Source organism: Talpa occidentalis, unplaced genomic scaffold (assembly GCF_014898055.3).
Source record: "Talpa occidentalis isolate TD23 unplaced genomic scaffold, MPIMG_talOcc4v2.1 talOcc4.3, whole genome shotgun sequence".
NCBI lineage: Eukaryota > Metazoa > Chordata > Mammalia > Eulipotyphla > Talpidae > Talpa > Talpa occidentalis.
In genome coordinates this window covers 42,591,735-42,604,450 of record NW_023603184.1, presented here as the reverse complement: position 1 = coordinate 42,604,450, position 12,716 = coordinate 42,591,735, and the positions used below count along the sequence as shown (strand labels likewise).

The following is a 12,716-nucleotide window of genomic DNA, read 5'->3' as shown; positions in this document are numbered from 1 at the left end:
AATTGTGATAATCAAATCCGTGCTTTTTTTAGTACTTCGGTGTTGGATACAAAGTGCCTTGAGTACATTTGCATAATAAAAACCCGTAAGATAGGTAGGGCAGATGGTGGTGGTGTTGATTTTTATTATAGAGATGAGGGAAAAATCTAAAGATCCAAAGAGGTAAATAGCTTAATCTAAATTCACGCAGCAAGTTAGTTGTAAAGCACAAACTCAACTGAGAGCTCTCCATTATATGCATTATCTTTTCACCACACTAATTGCTCAGTCTATTGAAGAGATGAAATGAAGAAGAGTACATAAGGGTTCTTTCATTCAATAATACATATTGAGCATTTAATATGTGTATATTCTGTTATAAATACTAGGAATATAGCAGAAAATGAAACAGAAAAAAGAAATGCTGAAGTTACATGTTGTGATTCTTCCAAGGCATCACGATTTGGTAAAAAGAATGTTATACTGAAAGTTAAGAAATTAGTTTTTCTGCTATTTGCTGTGTGATATTTTTGCTTCAACTCACCATGGAGTCTCTCTCCATAAACTGAAATGTTAAGGTTTTGCAAGTTCTACACAACTTAAGGATACTGTGGGTTTGTGTCTATTCTATCCTAACGGGCTAATTCCTCTACTGTGTTTTACTCTTTATCAAAATTCTTGATCTGAAAAGTGGGAATGCTATATCTCATTTCATTGTGGAAGACCCTGTTTCCATAGTGAAATGCTACACTAACGTTCCTTCTAATATCACCCTCCTTTTTTGAAATTCTGGGGAAATAATGAAAGGGAGAATAAGGGTGTGTTCAGCCTGCAGCACGAGAGTAACCAAGTGATGCTGAGGAAAGCTTTGAAATGACTAATGGCCTGTTTCCCTGTTCTTACCCCTTCCTGCTCAGGCTTGGAAGAAACGCTGGTTTATCCTGCGGAGCGGCAGGATGAGTGGCGACCCAGATGTTCTGGAGTACTACAAGAATGATCACTCCAAGAAGCCCCTGCGGATCATCAACCTGAACTTCTGTGAGCAGGTGGATGCAGGCCTGACTTTCAACAAGAAGGAGCTGCAGGACAGCTTCGTGTTTGACATCAAGACCAGCGAGCGCACCTTTTACCTGGTGGCCGAGACAGAGGAGGACATGAATAAGTGGGTCCAGAGCATCTGCCAGATCTGTGGCTTCAATCAGGCTGAGGAGAGTACAGGTAGGACAAAAATGGATCTTCCACCGAAGTAACAAGGTGCTTTGTAGAGGAGGCTTAGTAATTGGATACACTGAGCCCCTTGAGCAAGGAGAGCAGGCTGTAGTTAGAAGCATTCCTCTTTGGAGAGGAAGAATAGGCAAAGGGTCAGATATGAAAGGGTTGGCCAAATTCTAAAGGGACCCTTGGCCCCAATTAGGCTCAAATGGGAAAGGAGGAAATGTTGGAATTGTGGTGAAGCTGAAAGTACTTTGAGGTGTTCCTTCACCTACCTGTTCCTCAGCCCCACACCCTGCTCCCCTGTACTTTCCCTGCTGCAGCACCCTGTGCCCTGTTACCTACCAGCCATCCCATGGGGCAGTCACACCTTGGCACTTTCTTGAGTCCATCTTTGTCTGTTTAACCCATTTATTTCAGACCATCCTGTATAGTTACACTTGCCACTTTTAAAAAAAAAATTGAAATCTTTTATTATTGACGTACGCACCATTTATACACCAGTTCATTTATGTTCACTTGGCAGGGGAAATGGGTGAAAGATGGAAATACTGATTTATGTTCAGGCTTTGTTAACTTTCACAAGAGAGGAGCTCAACTTCTGAAATGAATTTTAAATTGCAGAAATGCTCTGTGATGCCAGTTTGGACTCACCCCCAACTCTGGGATGACTGTAGAGCAGGTCTTTTCAGAGGCAGGCAGAAAACCAAAACCAGTAGTTTTTAAACCTGATTTCACATCAGAATTAAAAAGAATTTTTAAAATAGTGATGTCAAGGCCCCAGGCCAATCAGTTAATATCGAATCTCTGAGAGGTGAGACCTGGACTGTGGTGTCTTAAGAGCTTCATTATGAGAAGCAAGAGTCTGGGGATCCGCAACCATTTTCTAGAAATATATTAGATGACTTACAGTCTCTGTTTCATAGTCCTGTTTTTATCCTTTTTTAACCCTTTTAAAAATATAAAAATCATTCATAACTCACCAGCAATACCAACATCATATGAGAACCCGTTAGGAAAATGCAAATTCTTGAACTCTATCCCAGACTTACTGAATCAGACACTCTGGGGATGGGGCCCAGCAATCTGTATTTTGAAAAACTCTCCAGGTGGGCTTCCCTGGTGGCCTTGGGGTTAAGTCTCAGTGCTATCACCACTAAAGCCTGAGTTCAATCCCCAGCCGGGAGCTCACCCACATATGGTACAGCAGACCTCTCCTGTCTCGCCCACCATTCCCCTTAGCAGTGTATTTCAGTAAAATCCACCTGTTGTGCTCCACACTCTGTCTCTGGTGAATTCTCTCACCCCCGTACCTCTTGCCTACACCCCAGTTCTTCTACAAATAATTAAACAAACAAACAAACCCTCCAGGTGACTGTGATTCAGGAATAAGATTAGCCTAGCATCTCATACTCAGTGGGATTTATGAACCAGCAGCATCAGGTTCTCCTGAAACGTATCAGAAAGACAGGACTTCTGCTCAGCCCTCAGGGTAAAAAATTGCATATTGTTAAAACTTCCTATTTTGAAACTTGAAATAATACTAGACTTACAGAAGAATTGCAAAAATGACATCCGGTTCCCATACATTATTCCTTCATCTTTCCCTAACATTAGCTGCTCACTTAACTATGGTACAGTTATAAAGAGCAAGCAGTTTAGTGTATCTCCTTTGCTTGCTTGGTTGGCTTCTTGTTTTTTATCAGTATCTTTATCTGTTCAAGGTCCGTCCAAGATGCCACATTACACTTAGTGGCCATGTCTCTGAGTCTCCGCCAGTGTGACGGTTTCTGCCTGTCTTGTCCTTCTTGACACTTTTAAAGAGGACTCATTAGGGACTTTGTAGACCATCCCTCAATTTGAGTTTGTCCTATTTTTTTCGTGACTATGATGAGGTTATTGGTTTGGGGGAGACTGCCACAAAGGTGATGTGCCTTTCCCAGTGTGTGGTATCAGGAAGTACATGATGTCACTATGTCTTATTAATGGTCATGTTAATCTTGATCACCTGGTTAAAATGGCATTTGTCTTCTTCTAGTGTAAAGCTACTATCTTTGCTTTTGTAATTAACAAGTATTTTGAAGGAAAATTTTATTTTTTTATTTAATATATTTTATTTTTTATAATTCTTACATCATTTTTCATTTTTGCACAATGTATACATTTTCATTTTGGTTATATTCCCCATACAATTCCACCCCCCTTATTTTGACCCTAATCCCTCCTCTCCTCCCGCCCCCACCCCCACCCCATAGTGTGTCTCTGGTTTATAGTTGCTTGTTGCTTGTTGATTTTGATTTTTTCTTTCTTATAGCTGTTCTTTTTCCTGGTCCCTTATTTAGGTTTTCTAAATTCCTGCTATGGGTGAGACCATCCAGTATTTTTCTTTTTCTTTCTGGCTTATTTTGCTGAGCATGATCCCTTCCAGCGCCATCCATGTTGCTGTAAATGGCATGAGTTTATCTTTTTTGATTTCTGAATAATATTCCATTGAATAATATTCCATTTGTGTATATCTGCCACATCTTCTTGATCCAGTCATCTATTTTTGGGCATTTGGGTTGTTTCCATAACTTACCTATTGTAAATAGTGCTGCTATAAACATAGGGGTGCAGGTGCCCTTTGGAATTAATGTTTCTGTGTCCTTTGGATAAATACCTAGGAGTGGAATTGCTGGATCATATGGAAGCTCTATCTTTAGTAGGTTGAGGAATCTCCACACAGCTCTCCATAGTGGTTGGACCAGTTTGCACTCCCACCAACAGTGCAGGAGAGTTCCTTTTTCTTCACATTCTCGCCAACATTTGTTGTTGCTAGTTTTTTTAATATGTGCCATTCTCACTGGTGTAAGATGGTATCTCATGGTAGTTTTGATTTGCATTTCCCTGACTACAAGTGATGCTGAACATTTTTTCATATGCCTGTTGGCCATTTGCATTTTGGAGGAAAATTTTATTGATGTGCAAGTATCCTATTCTCCTTAAACTTCTGCCCATTGATTGTAGTATTCATCAATGGGTCATGTTTACAACAGTTATTATGGTGGTATTCTAATGGTGATTTTCTGTTTCTATGGGAATCTGCACTTTATTAAGATTTCCTCATTATTTCTGTACCCATTAAAATTTGAAAAGCATCAATCTGTATTATTCATTCCCAAATATAGTGGATCATCATCTTATAGATATCAATTCAGTAGATCTGATTTAGGGCTAAGGAATTAATAGTTTTTTCAAGAGCACCTCCTACAGAATGGGAGAAAATTTTTCCAAACAAGAAGACACATGATCCCATTTTTTAAATGGACAAAGTATCTCAGTAGATAATTCTCCAGAGAAATTATACAAATGACCAATAAGCATGTGAAAAGATGCTGAACATCATCAACCCCTAGGGAAATGCAAGTCAAAAACACAGTGAGATACCACTTCATACACAGGGTGGCAATCAAAAGGATGGACTGTGATAAGTGTTGGCAAAGATGTGAGGAAATATTCATTGCTCATACATTGATGGTGGAAATATAAGATGATACAGCCGCTACAGAGAACAGTGGTAATTTTTCAAATTACCATTGGTAAACAACATTATGTGTGTATGGATATTTTTCAGGCAGAAAATAAGTAAAATACTGTTACATTCCATAAAATACTACATTAAGTGGAAGACATAAAGAATCACATAGTTTACAGTTTTATTTCCATAAAATGTCCAAAATGGCAAATTCGTGGAGACAGGAAGTAGATTGGTGGCTGAGAGTAGAGAATGGGAAGTAACTGCTAATAAGTATAGGGTCTCTTTGGGGGATGATAAAGTGTTCTGAAAATAGATAGTGGTGATGGTTATATAATTTTGAAAATATTGCTAAAACCACTTAATTTTTAATTTTAAAGTGTGAAAATTATGGTTGGTGAATAATCTCTTTTTTTAAGTTCTTCAAGTGGTTCTGACAACAAGCTGGGCTTGGGCTATCATGACTTAAGGCTAACTGCATGGGAATGTGACCTATGCAGTCTTATAGGGCCCCACCCTTAACCCCATATTTGGTTTCACTCTCTACTGTCGTCATCTTGAAGTTCTTAAATTTTTTTCTAGTTGTGTAAGGTACACATGATTTTTTCAATTGAATTTGATTTATATACATTAGTTTTAAGTATGCAATATAATGATTCAGTATTTGTTTATGTTGTGAGATTATCACCATATTAAGTCATATCCATCACCACACATGATTATCACAAAATTTTTTCTTGTGATGAGAACTTTTTACTCTCCTAGTAACTTTCAAATATGCAGTGAAGTGTCACTAAGTAGTCACTATACTGTATGTTATATCCCCAGAACTTACCCATCTTATAACTAGACACTTGTATCCTATGACCTTCACCCATTTCTCCCACCTCTGCTCCTGGCAACCACAAATCTACTCTCTGTTTCTAAGCTTGGTTTTATTAGATTCCACATATAAGTAAGATTATTACAGCATTTGTCTTTTCCTGTCTAACTTCATGTAGCGTAATTCCTCCTATGTTCATTCATATTGTTGTAACTTGAAGAATTTCTTCCTTTTTGTGACTAAATAATATCCCATTATTAATATTTAGATGTATGTGTATGTAAGTGTGATACATATTTGTGTATGATGTATGTGTACACACACATACATATCACATTTTCTTTATCCATTGAACACTTAGGTGGTTTCCATATTTTGGCTATTATAAGTAATACTGCAGTGAATCTAGGAGTGCAGGTTTGTTTTAGAGGTAGTGATTTTGTTCCCTCTAGATAAATATACAGAAGTAGAATTGCTGGATCATATGGTAGTTCTATTTTTAATTTTTTGCGGAATCTGTGCTATTTTCCATAGTGACTATACCAATTTAAATTTCCACTGACAGTACACAAGTGTTCTCTTTTCTCTACTTCCTCAACAGCAATAGTTGTCTCCCTTATTTGTTTTTATAATGGCCACTTAACAGGTGTGAGGTGATATCTTGCTGTGGTTTCAATTTGCATTTTGCTGATGATAGTGATGTTGAGCACCTGTTCATTTACCTGTTGGCTATTTGAATGTATTCTTTGGGAAAATGTCTATTCATGTCCTTTGCTCATTGGTTTATGGGTTTTTGGTTTTTTTTTTTTGCTATTGTGTTATATGAGTTCCTGATTTTTTATATTAACCCCTTATCAAATATATGGTTTGAAAATATTTTCTCCCATTTCTTAGTTTGCCTTTTTGGGTTTTTTAATTGTGGTAACACTGATTTACAATGTTGTGTTTTAGAGGTGTAGAACCTGCCATTTCCTGTGTTGTCACTACACCACACCCACCATAACAGCACCCATTAGAGTCCATTGTGTCCCCCTGATGCTTATCTTCTGGTGGCCTCATTTCTACCATCAGATTTCTAAGGTTTGTTATTAGTTTGTCTTTATCTGACACTTTATTTCTATATATTTCACGTATAAGTGGTATTTGGTATTTGTCTTTCTCCTTCTGACGTATTTCACTTATTGCACAATAACCCTCCAGTTCCATCTGTGTTGTCCCAAATGGAAAGAGTTTATTCTTTTTAATGACCAGACAGTATTCCATTGTCTGTATAAACCATACCTTGCTGATCTAGTCATCTATTTTGGGTTACCCTGGTAGTTTCCACAGTTTAGCTATTGTAAATAATGCTGCAGTGGACATAAGAGTTCGTATTGCCTTTGGAATTAGTGTTTTTGTATTCTTAGGGTAGATACCTAGGGATGGAATTGATGGGTAAGATGGTAGATCTATTCTTAGTCTTTTGAGAAATCTGCATACTGTTTTCCATAAAATCTGGACCTGTCTACATCCCCACCAACAGTGTATGAGGGATCCTTTTTCTGCACATCCTTAACAACACTTATTTGCAACACTTTATTTTTTTATTTTATGTATTTTTTTACATAATTTTTCATTTTTGCACAATAGATAAACTCATGCAATTTTCAGCAACATGGATGGAGCTGGAAGGGATCCTGCTAAGCTAAATAAGCCAGAAAGAAACACTTTTTTTTGATGTAAGCCATTCTTGCAGGTGTAAGGTGGTATCTTATTGTGATTTTGATTTGCATTTCCCTGATGATAAGTAAACATGAACATTATTTCATGTGTCTGTTGGCCATCTGTATGTCTTCTTTAGAGAAATAACCTACTTAGCTCTTCTGCCCATTTGTTGATTTGACCATTTGTTTTCATTATGTTGAGTTGTATGAGTTCTTTGTAGATCTTAGATATCAACCTTTTGTTAAATGTATGGTGTGAAAATATTTTTCCCCATTCATTTGGATGTCTTTGTTTTGAAGACAGTTTCTCTCACTGTGCAGCAGTGTTTTAGCTTGATGTAGTCCCAATTGTTTATATTCTCTTTTTTTTTCCTTACTGTTGAAGATGAATCCACAAAACATCTCTGAAGCCTATGTCATGGAGTGTTTTGCCTCTGTTGTCTTTTATAAATTTATAGCTTCAGGTCTTACATCCAAGTCTTTTTATCCATTTTAAGTTGACTTTTGTATGTGGCAACCTAGTTCCATTCTTTTGCCTATGGCTGTCAATTTTCCCAGTACCATTCATTGTTCCAGGTTATATTCTTGGCTTCTTTGTCATAGATTAATTGTCCAGATGGGGCTTATTTATGGGTTCTCAACTATATTCCATTGGTCTTTGTGTCTGTTTTTGCTCTTGTACCATGCTGTTTTGATTATTATAGCTTTGTAGCATAGTTTGAAGTCTGGGCACGTACTAACTACATTCTCTTTTTTTTTTTTTTTTTTTTTTTTTTTGGTCAGGGTTGCTTTAGCTATTCAGGGTGTTGTGGTTCCATATGAATTTCAGTAATGTATCTTCTATTTCTTTGAAGAATGCCATTGGAACTTGATAGGGATCACATTGAATCTGTACATTGCTTTTGGTAAGGTGGTGATTTTGATAATATTCATTCTTTAATCCATGAGCAGACAATATGTTTCCATTTCTTTGGGTCTTCTGTTTCATTTAACAATGTCCTATAGATTTCTTTGTAGAAGTCTTTTACCACCTTTGTTAAGCTTACTCCTCTTTAATTCTGTTTGATACAGTTGTAAGTGGGTTTTTTTTTCTTGATTTCTTCCTCTTTTAGCTCATTTTTGCTTTATAGGAAGGCTATTGATTTTTTGTGTATTGATTTTTTAACCAGCCACTTTGTTGTGCTTATTTATTATACTGGAATCTTTAGGATTTTTATGTTTATTATGTTGTCTGCAAATAATGATAGCTTTACTTCTTTCCCAATTTGAATTCTGTTTATATCCTTCTCTATGACTTCCAAGCTTGAAATAATTCCACTTGTTAGTTTAGTTTGCTTTTGTTGTCTTTGTTTCCATTGTCATATCCAAAAAAAAAAAAAAAAGTATTGTCAAGATCGGTATCCAGCAGTTTTATTTCTTATTTATTTCTTATTTTCTTCTGGGAGTTTTATGGTTTCAGCTCCTATACTTAAATTTTTAATTAATTGCAAATTAATTTCTGTGACTGGTGTAAGATAGAGATTCAATTTAATTCTTTTCCATATGGCTGTCAGTTTTCCCAGCACCATTTATTGAAGAGACTATCTTTTCCCCATTGAATAATGGCCCCCCTCATCAAATATTAGTTGACCACTTATGCATGGGTTTATTTCTGGATTCTAAATTCTATTTCCATTGGTCTACATGTCTGTTTTTATGCCACTGCCAAGCTGCATTTATTATTATAGCTTTGTAATGTAATATGAAATCAGGAAGCTTGATACCTCCAGTTTTGTTCATCTTTCTCAGGATTGTTTTTGGCTATTTGGAATCTTTTTGGTTCCATATGAATTTAGGATTGTTGCTCTATTTTTTTTTTAATGCAGTTAGACTCTTCATGGAGACTGCATCAGATCTATTGATTGCTCTTGGAAATATGAACATGTTAACAATATTAATTTTTCTAATCCACAAACACAAGGTATCTTCCATTTATTTGTGGTGATGTTCTTAATTTTTGAACAAAGAGACCTGCATTTTCACTGGGCTCTGCAAACTCTAGCCAGTCATGTCTGGACTAAATGTTCTGCCTAGGAATTCTGTGATTTTTATCTTTCTTGTGGAAGGATTATGAGCCCCCATTCCACTCTTAAGTTCTTTGGTATAATCTTTCCTTGCTGTGTGGAATTTCCTGTTTTCCCCAAATCTTTGTCATTTATACGCTTCATAGATTGTGTGTATTTTTTTCCCTTTATCTCATTCCTTATTAAATCTCAAAGCTATAACAGGTATCACCAGAGATGGAGACACCAGCCCACATACCACCACCAGCTCAGTGTCCAAAGAGTACCTCAGGTTTTTAGGGAAAAGGCGTGATTGGAGAAAAAAAATAACAAGAAAGAAATTGCTTCTAATTGAATCTTTTCTTTGTGGGATTAGAGGTATTCTTACCAAGAAAAAGACGAACAAGGGGACCTGCGTTTTCACTTTAAGATGGAGCAAAAATAATTCTTGGTGTAAATATATTTTTTCTTAATCACATATTTAGAAAATAGTTTATATTCTTATATTGTGTACTATACTTAGGTACTACTTACTCTGACTATGGGATTTAAGTACAATTCAGATACAAATATATAGAACCACATTCTCTGAGGTTGCTTTGTTTTGTTCACTCACACATTGTTCAGCCACTCATTTATTCAGCAAACATTTATTGAGCACTTATTCTTTTCCAGTCCCTGTCATAAACATGGAAGCTACAGAAGTGGGGTTTTAGTGCTCATACATCAGTCTGTGGTTAGGGACAGACATGTAGCCCTATAATGCAGGGAGTTGTAACAGGCATCAGCCAAGGATGGAGATGCCAGCTGCGTGCCAACAACTCTATGAGGAAAGGGAGAGGCAGCGTTAATGGGGTGGCAGATAATTGAGTTGGAGTTTAGACAACAGCCTTGTCTATTAAAGGATATATTTCCTTAACTCTTTAATTTTTTTTTTTTTTTTTTTGTCTAAAGGGTTAGGCAAGTTTTCCTTTTTTTTTTTTTTAATTTTATTTTTATATTCCCCATACAATTGCAACCCCCTTATTTTGACCCCAATCCCTCCCCTCCCCGTCCCCCACCCCCCAAAAAGTGTCTCTGGTTCATAGTTGTTTGTTGATTTTGATTTTCACTTTCTTATAGTTATTCATTTTCCTGGTCCCTTATTTAAGTTTTCTAGATTCCTGTTATGAATGAGACCATCCAGTATTTTTCTTTTTCTTTCTGGCTTATTTCGCTGAGCATGATCCCTTCCAGCGCCATCCATGTTGCTGCAAATTGCATGTGCTTATCTTTTTTGAATGCTGAGTAATATTCCATGGTGTATATGTACCACATCTTCTTGATCCAGTCATCTATTTTTGGGCATTTGGGCTGTTTCCAAAGCTTAGCTATTGTAAATAGTGCTGCTATAAACATAGGGGTGCAGGTGCCCTTTGGAATTGATGTTTCTGTGTCCTTTGGGTAAATACCTAGGAGTGGAATAGCTGGATCATATGGAAGCTCTATCTTTAGTAGGTTGAGGAATCTCCACACAGCTCTCCATAGTGGTTGGACCAGTTTGCACTCCCACCAACAGTGCAGGAGAGATCCTTTTTCTCCACACCCTCGCCAACATTTGTTGTTGCTAGTTTTTTTAATATGTGCCATTCTCACTGGTGTAAGATGGTATCTCATGGTAGTTTTGATTTGCATTTCCCTGATTACAAGTGATGTTGAACATTTTTTCATATGTCTGTTGGCCATTTGCATTTCCTTTTCAGAGAAGTTTCTTTTTAGCTCTTCTGCCCATTTTTTGACTGGATTATTTTCTTTGTTGTTGCTGAGTCTCATCAGCTCTTTGCAGATTTTTGTGATCAGTCCTTTATCATCAGTGTTGGGTGCAAAACTGTTCTCCCAGTCGGTGGGGTTTCTCTTTGTTTTTGTTATTGTCTCTTTTGCTGTGCAGAAGCTCTTTAATTTGATGTAGTCCCAGCTGTTTATCTTTGCCTTCACTATCACTGCTTTGGGTGATGTGTCTGTAAAGATGTCTTTGATGTGCATATCACGTATTGTTTCACCTATTTTACCTTCTATGTATTTTATGGTCTCAGGTCTTATGTCTAGTTCTTTAATCCATTTTGAGTTGATTTTTGTGTATGGTGTGAGGTAGTGGTCAAGCTTCATTCTTTTGCATGTAGCGACCCAGTTTTCCCAGCACATTTATTGAACAAACTTTCTTTGCTCCAGTGCATAGTCTTTGCTCCTTTGTCAAAGATTAGTTGACCATAAATCTGTGGGTTTATTTCTGGATTTTCTATTCGATTCCATTGGTCTGTATGTCTGTTCTTGTTCCAGTACCATGCAGTTTTGATGATTATGGCTTTGTAGTATAGTTTGAAGTCTGGGAGTGTGATGCCTCCATTCCCTTCTTTTTTTTTTTCAGGAGAGCTTTGGCTATTCGGGGTTTTTGGTGATTCCATATGAATTTCATCAATAATTGTTCTATTTGTTTGAAGAATGACATTAAAATTTTGATTGGAATAGCATTGAATCTGTATATTGCTTTTGGTAGGATGGCCATTTTAATAATGTTTATTCTTCAACCCATGAGCAGGGGATGTCTTTCCATTTCTTTGTGTCTTCTTCTATTTCTTTTAACAGTGTTTTATAGTTTTCTTTGTATAGGTCCTTTACCTCTTTTGTTAGATTTATTCCCAAGTATTTGATTTTTTTTGTTTCGATAATAAAAGGGATGGTTTTTTTCATTTCTTCTTCTTCAGATTTATTGTTTGTGTATAGGAAGGCAACTGACTTTTGCGTGTTGATTTTGTATCCTGCCACTTTACTGAACTGATTGATGAGTTGAATTAGTTTTTCTGTGGAATTTTTGGGGTTCTCTATGTATATTATCATATCATCTGCAAATAGTGATAGTTTGACTTCTTCTTTTCCTATTTGGATTCCTTGTATGTCTTTCTCTTGTCTTATTGCTCTGGCTAGGACTTCCAGTATTATATTGAAAAGCAGTGGTGAGAGTGGGCATCCTTGTCTTGTTCCAGATCTTAATGGAATTGCTTTCAGCTTTTCACCATTGAGAATGATACTGGCTGTTGGCTTGTCATAGATGGCCTTTATGATGTTGAGGTATGTTCCTTGTATCCCAAGAATTTCAAGGGCTTTTATCATGAATGGGTGTTGCACTTTGTCGAAAGCTTTCTCAGCATCTATTGATATTATCATATGGTTTTTATATTTCTTTTTGTTGATGTGTTGGATAACGTTGATTGATTTTCGGATGTTGAACCATCCTTGTGTCCCTGGAATGAATCCTACTTGGTCGTGGTGAATTATCTTATGGATACATTGTTGGATTGTGATAGCTAAAATTTTATTGAGGATTTTTGCATCAGTGTTCATTAGGGAAATTGGCCTGTAGTTTTCCTTTTTTGTGTTGTCCTTGTTTGGTTTTGGTATTAGTGTAA

General features: G+C 36.7%; 1 protein-coding gene across 1 annotated transcript in view; it reads left to right on the top strand.

The window, feature by feature from the left end:
• GAB2 (GRB2 associated binding protein 2) overlaps positions 1–12,716 on the top strand; it is a 170,374-nt gene that overhangs the window by 107,546 nt on the left and 50,112 nt on the right. The window contains exon 2 of the mRNA XM_037523042.2: positions 897–1,197. Within this exon, the coding sequence (XP_037378939.2) occupies positions 897–1,197 (301 nt within the window). The remainder of the gene's footprint in view (positions 1–896; positions 1,198–12,716) is intronic.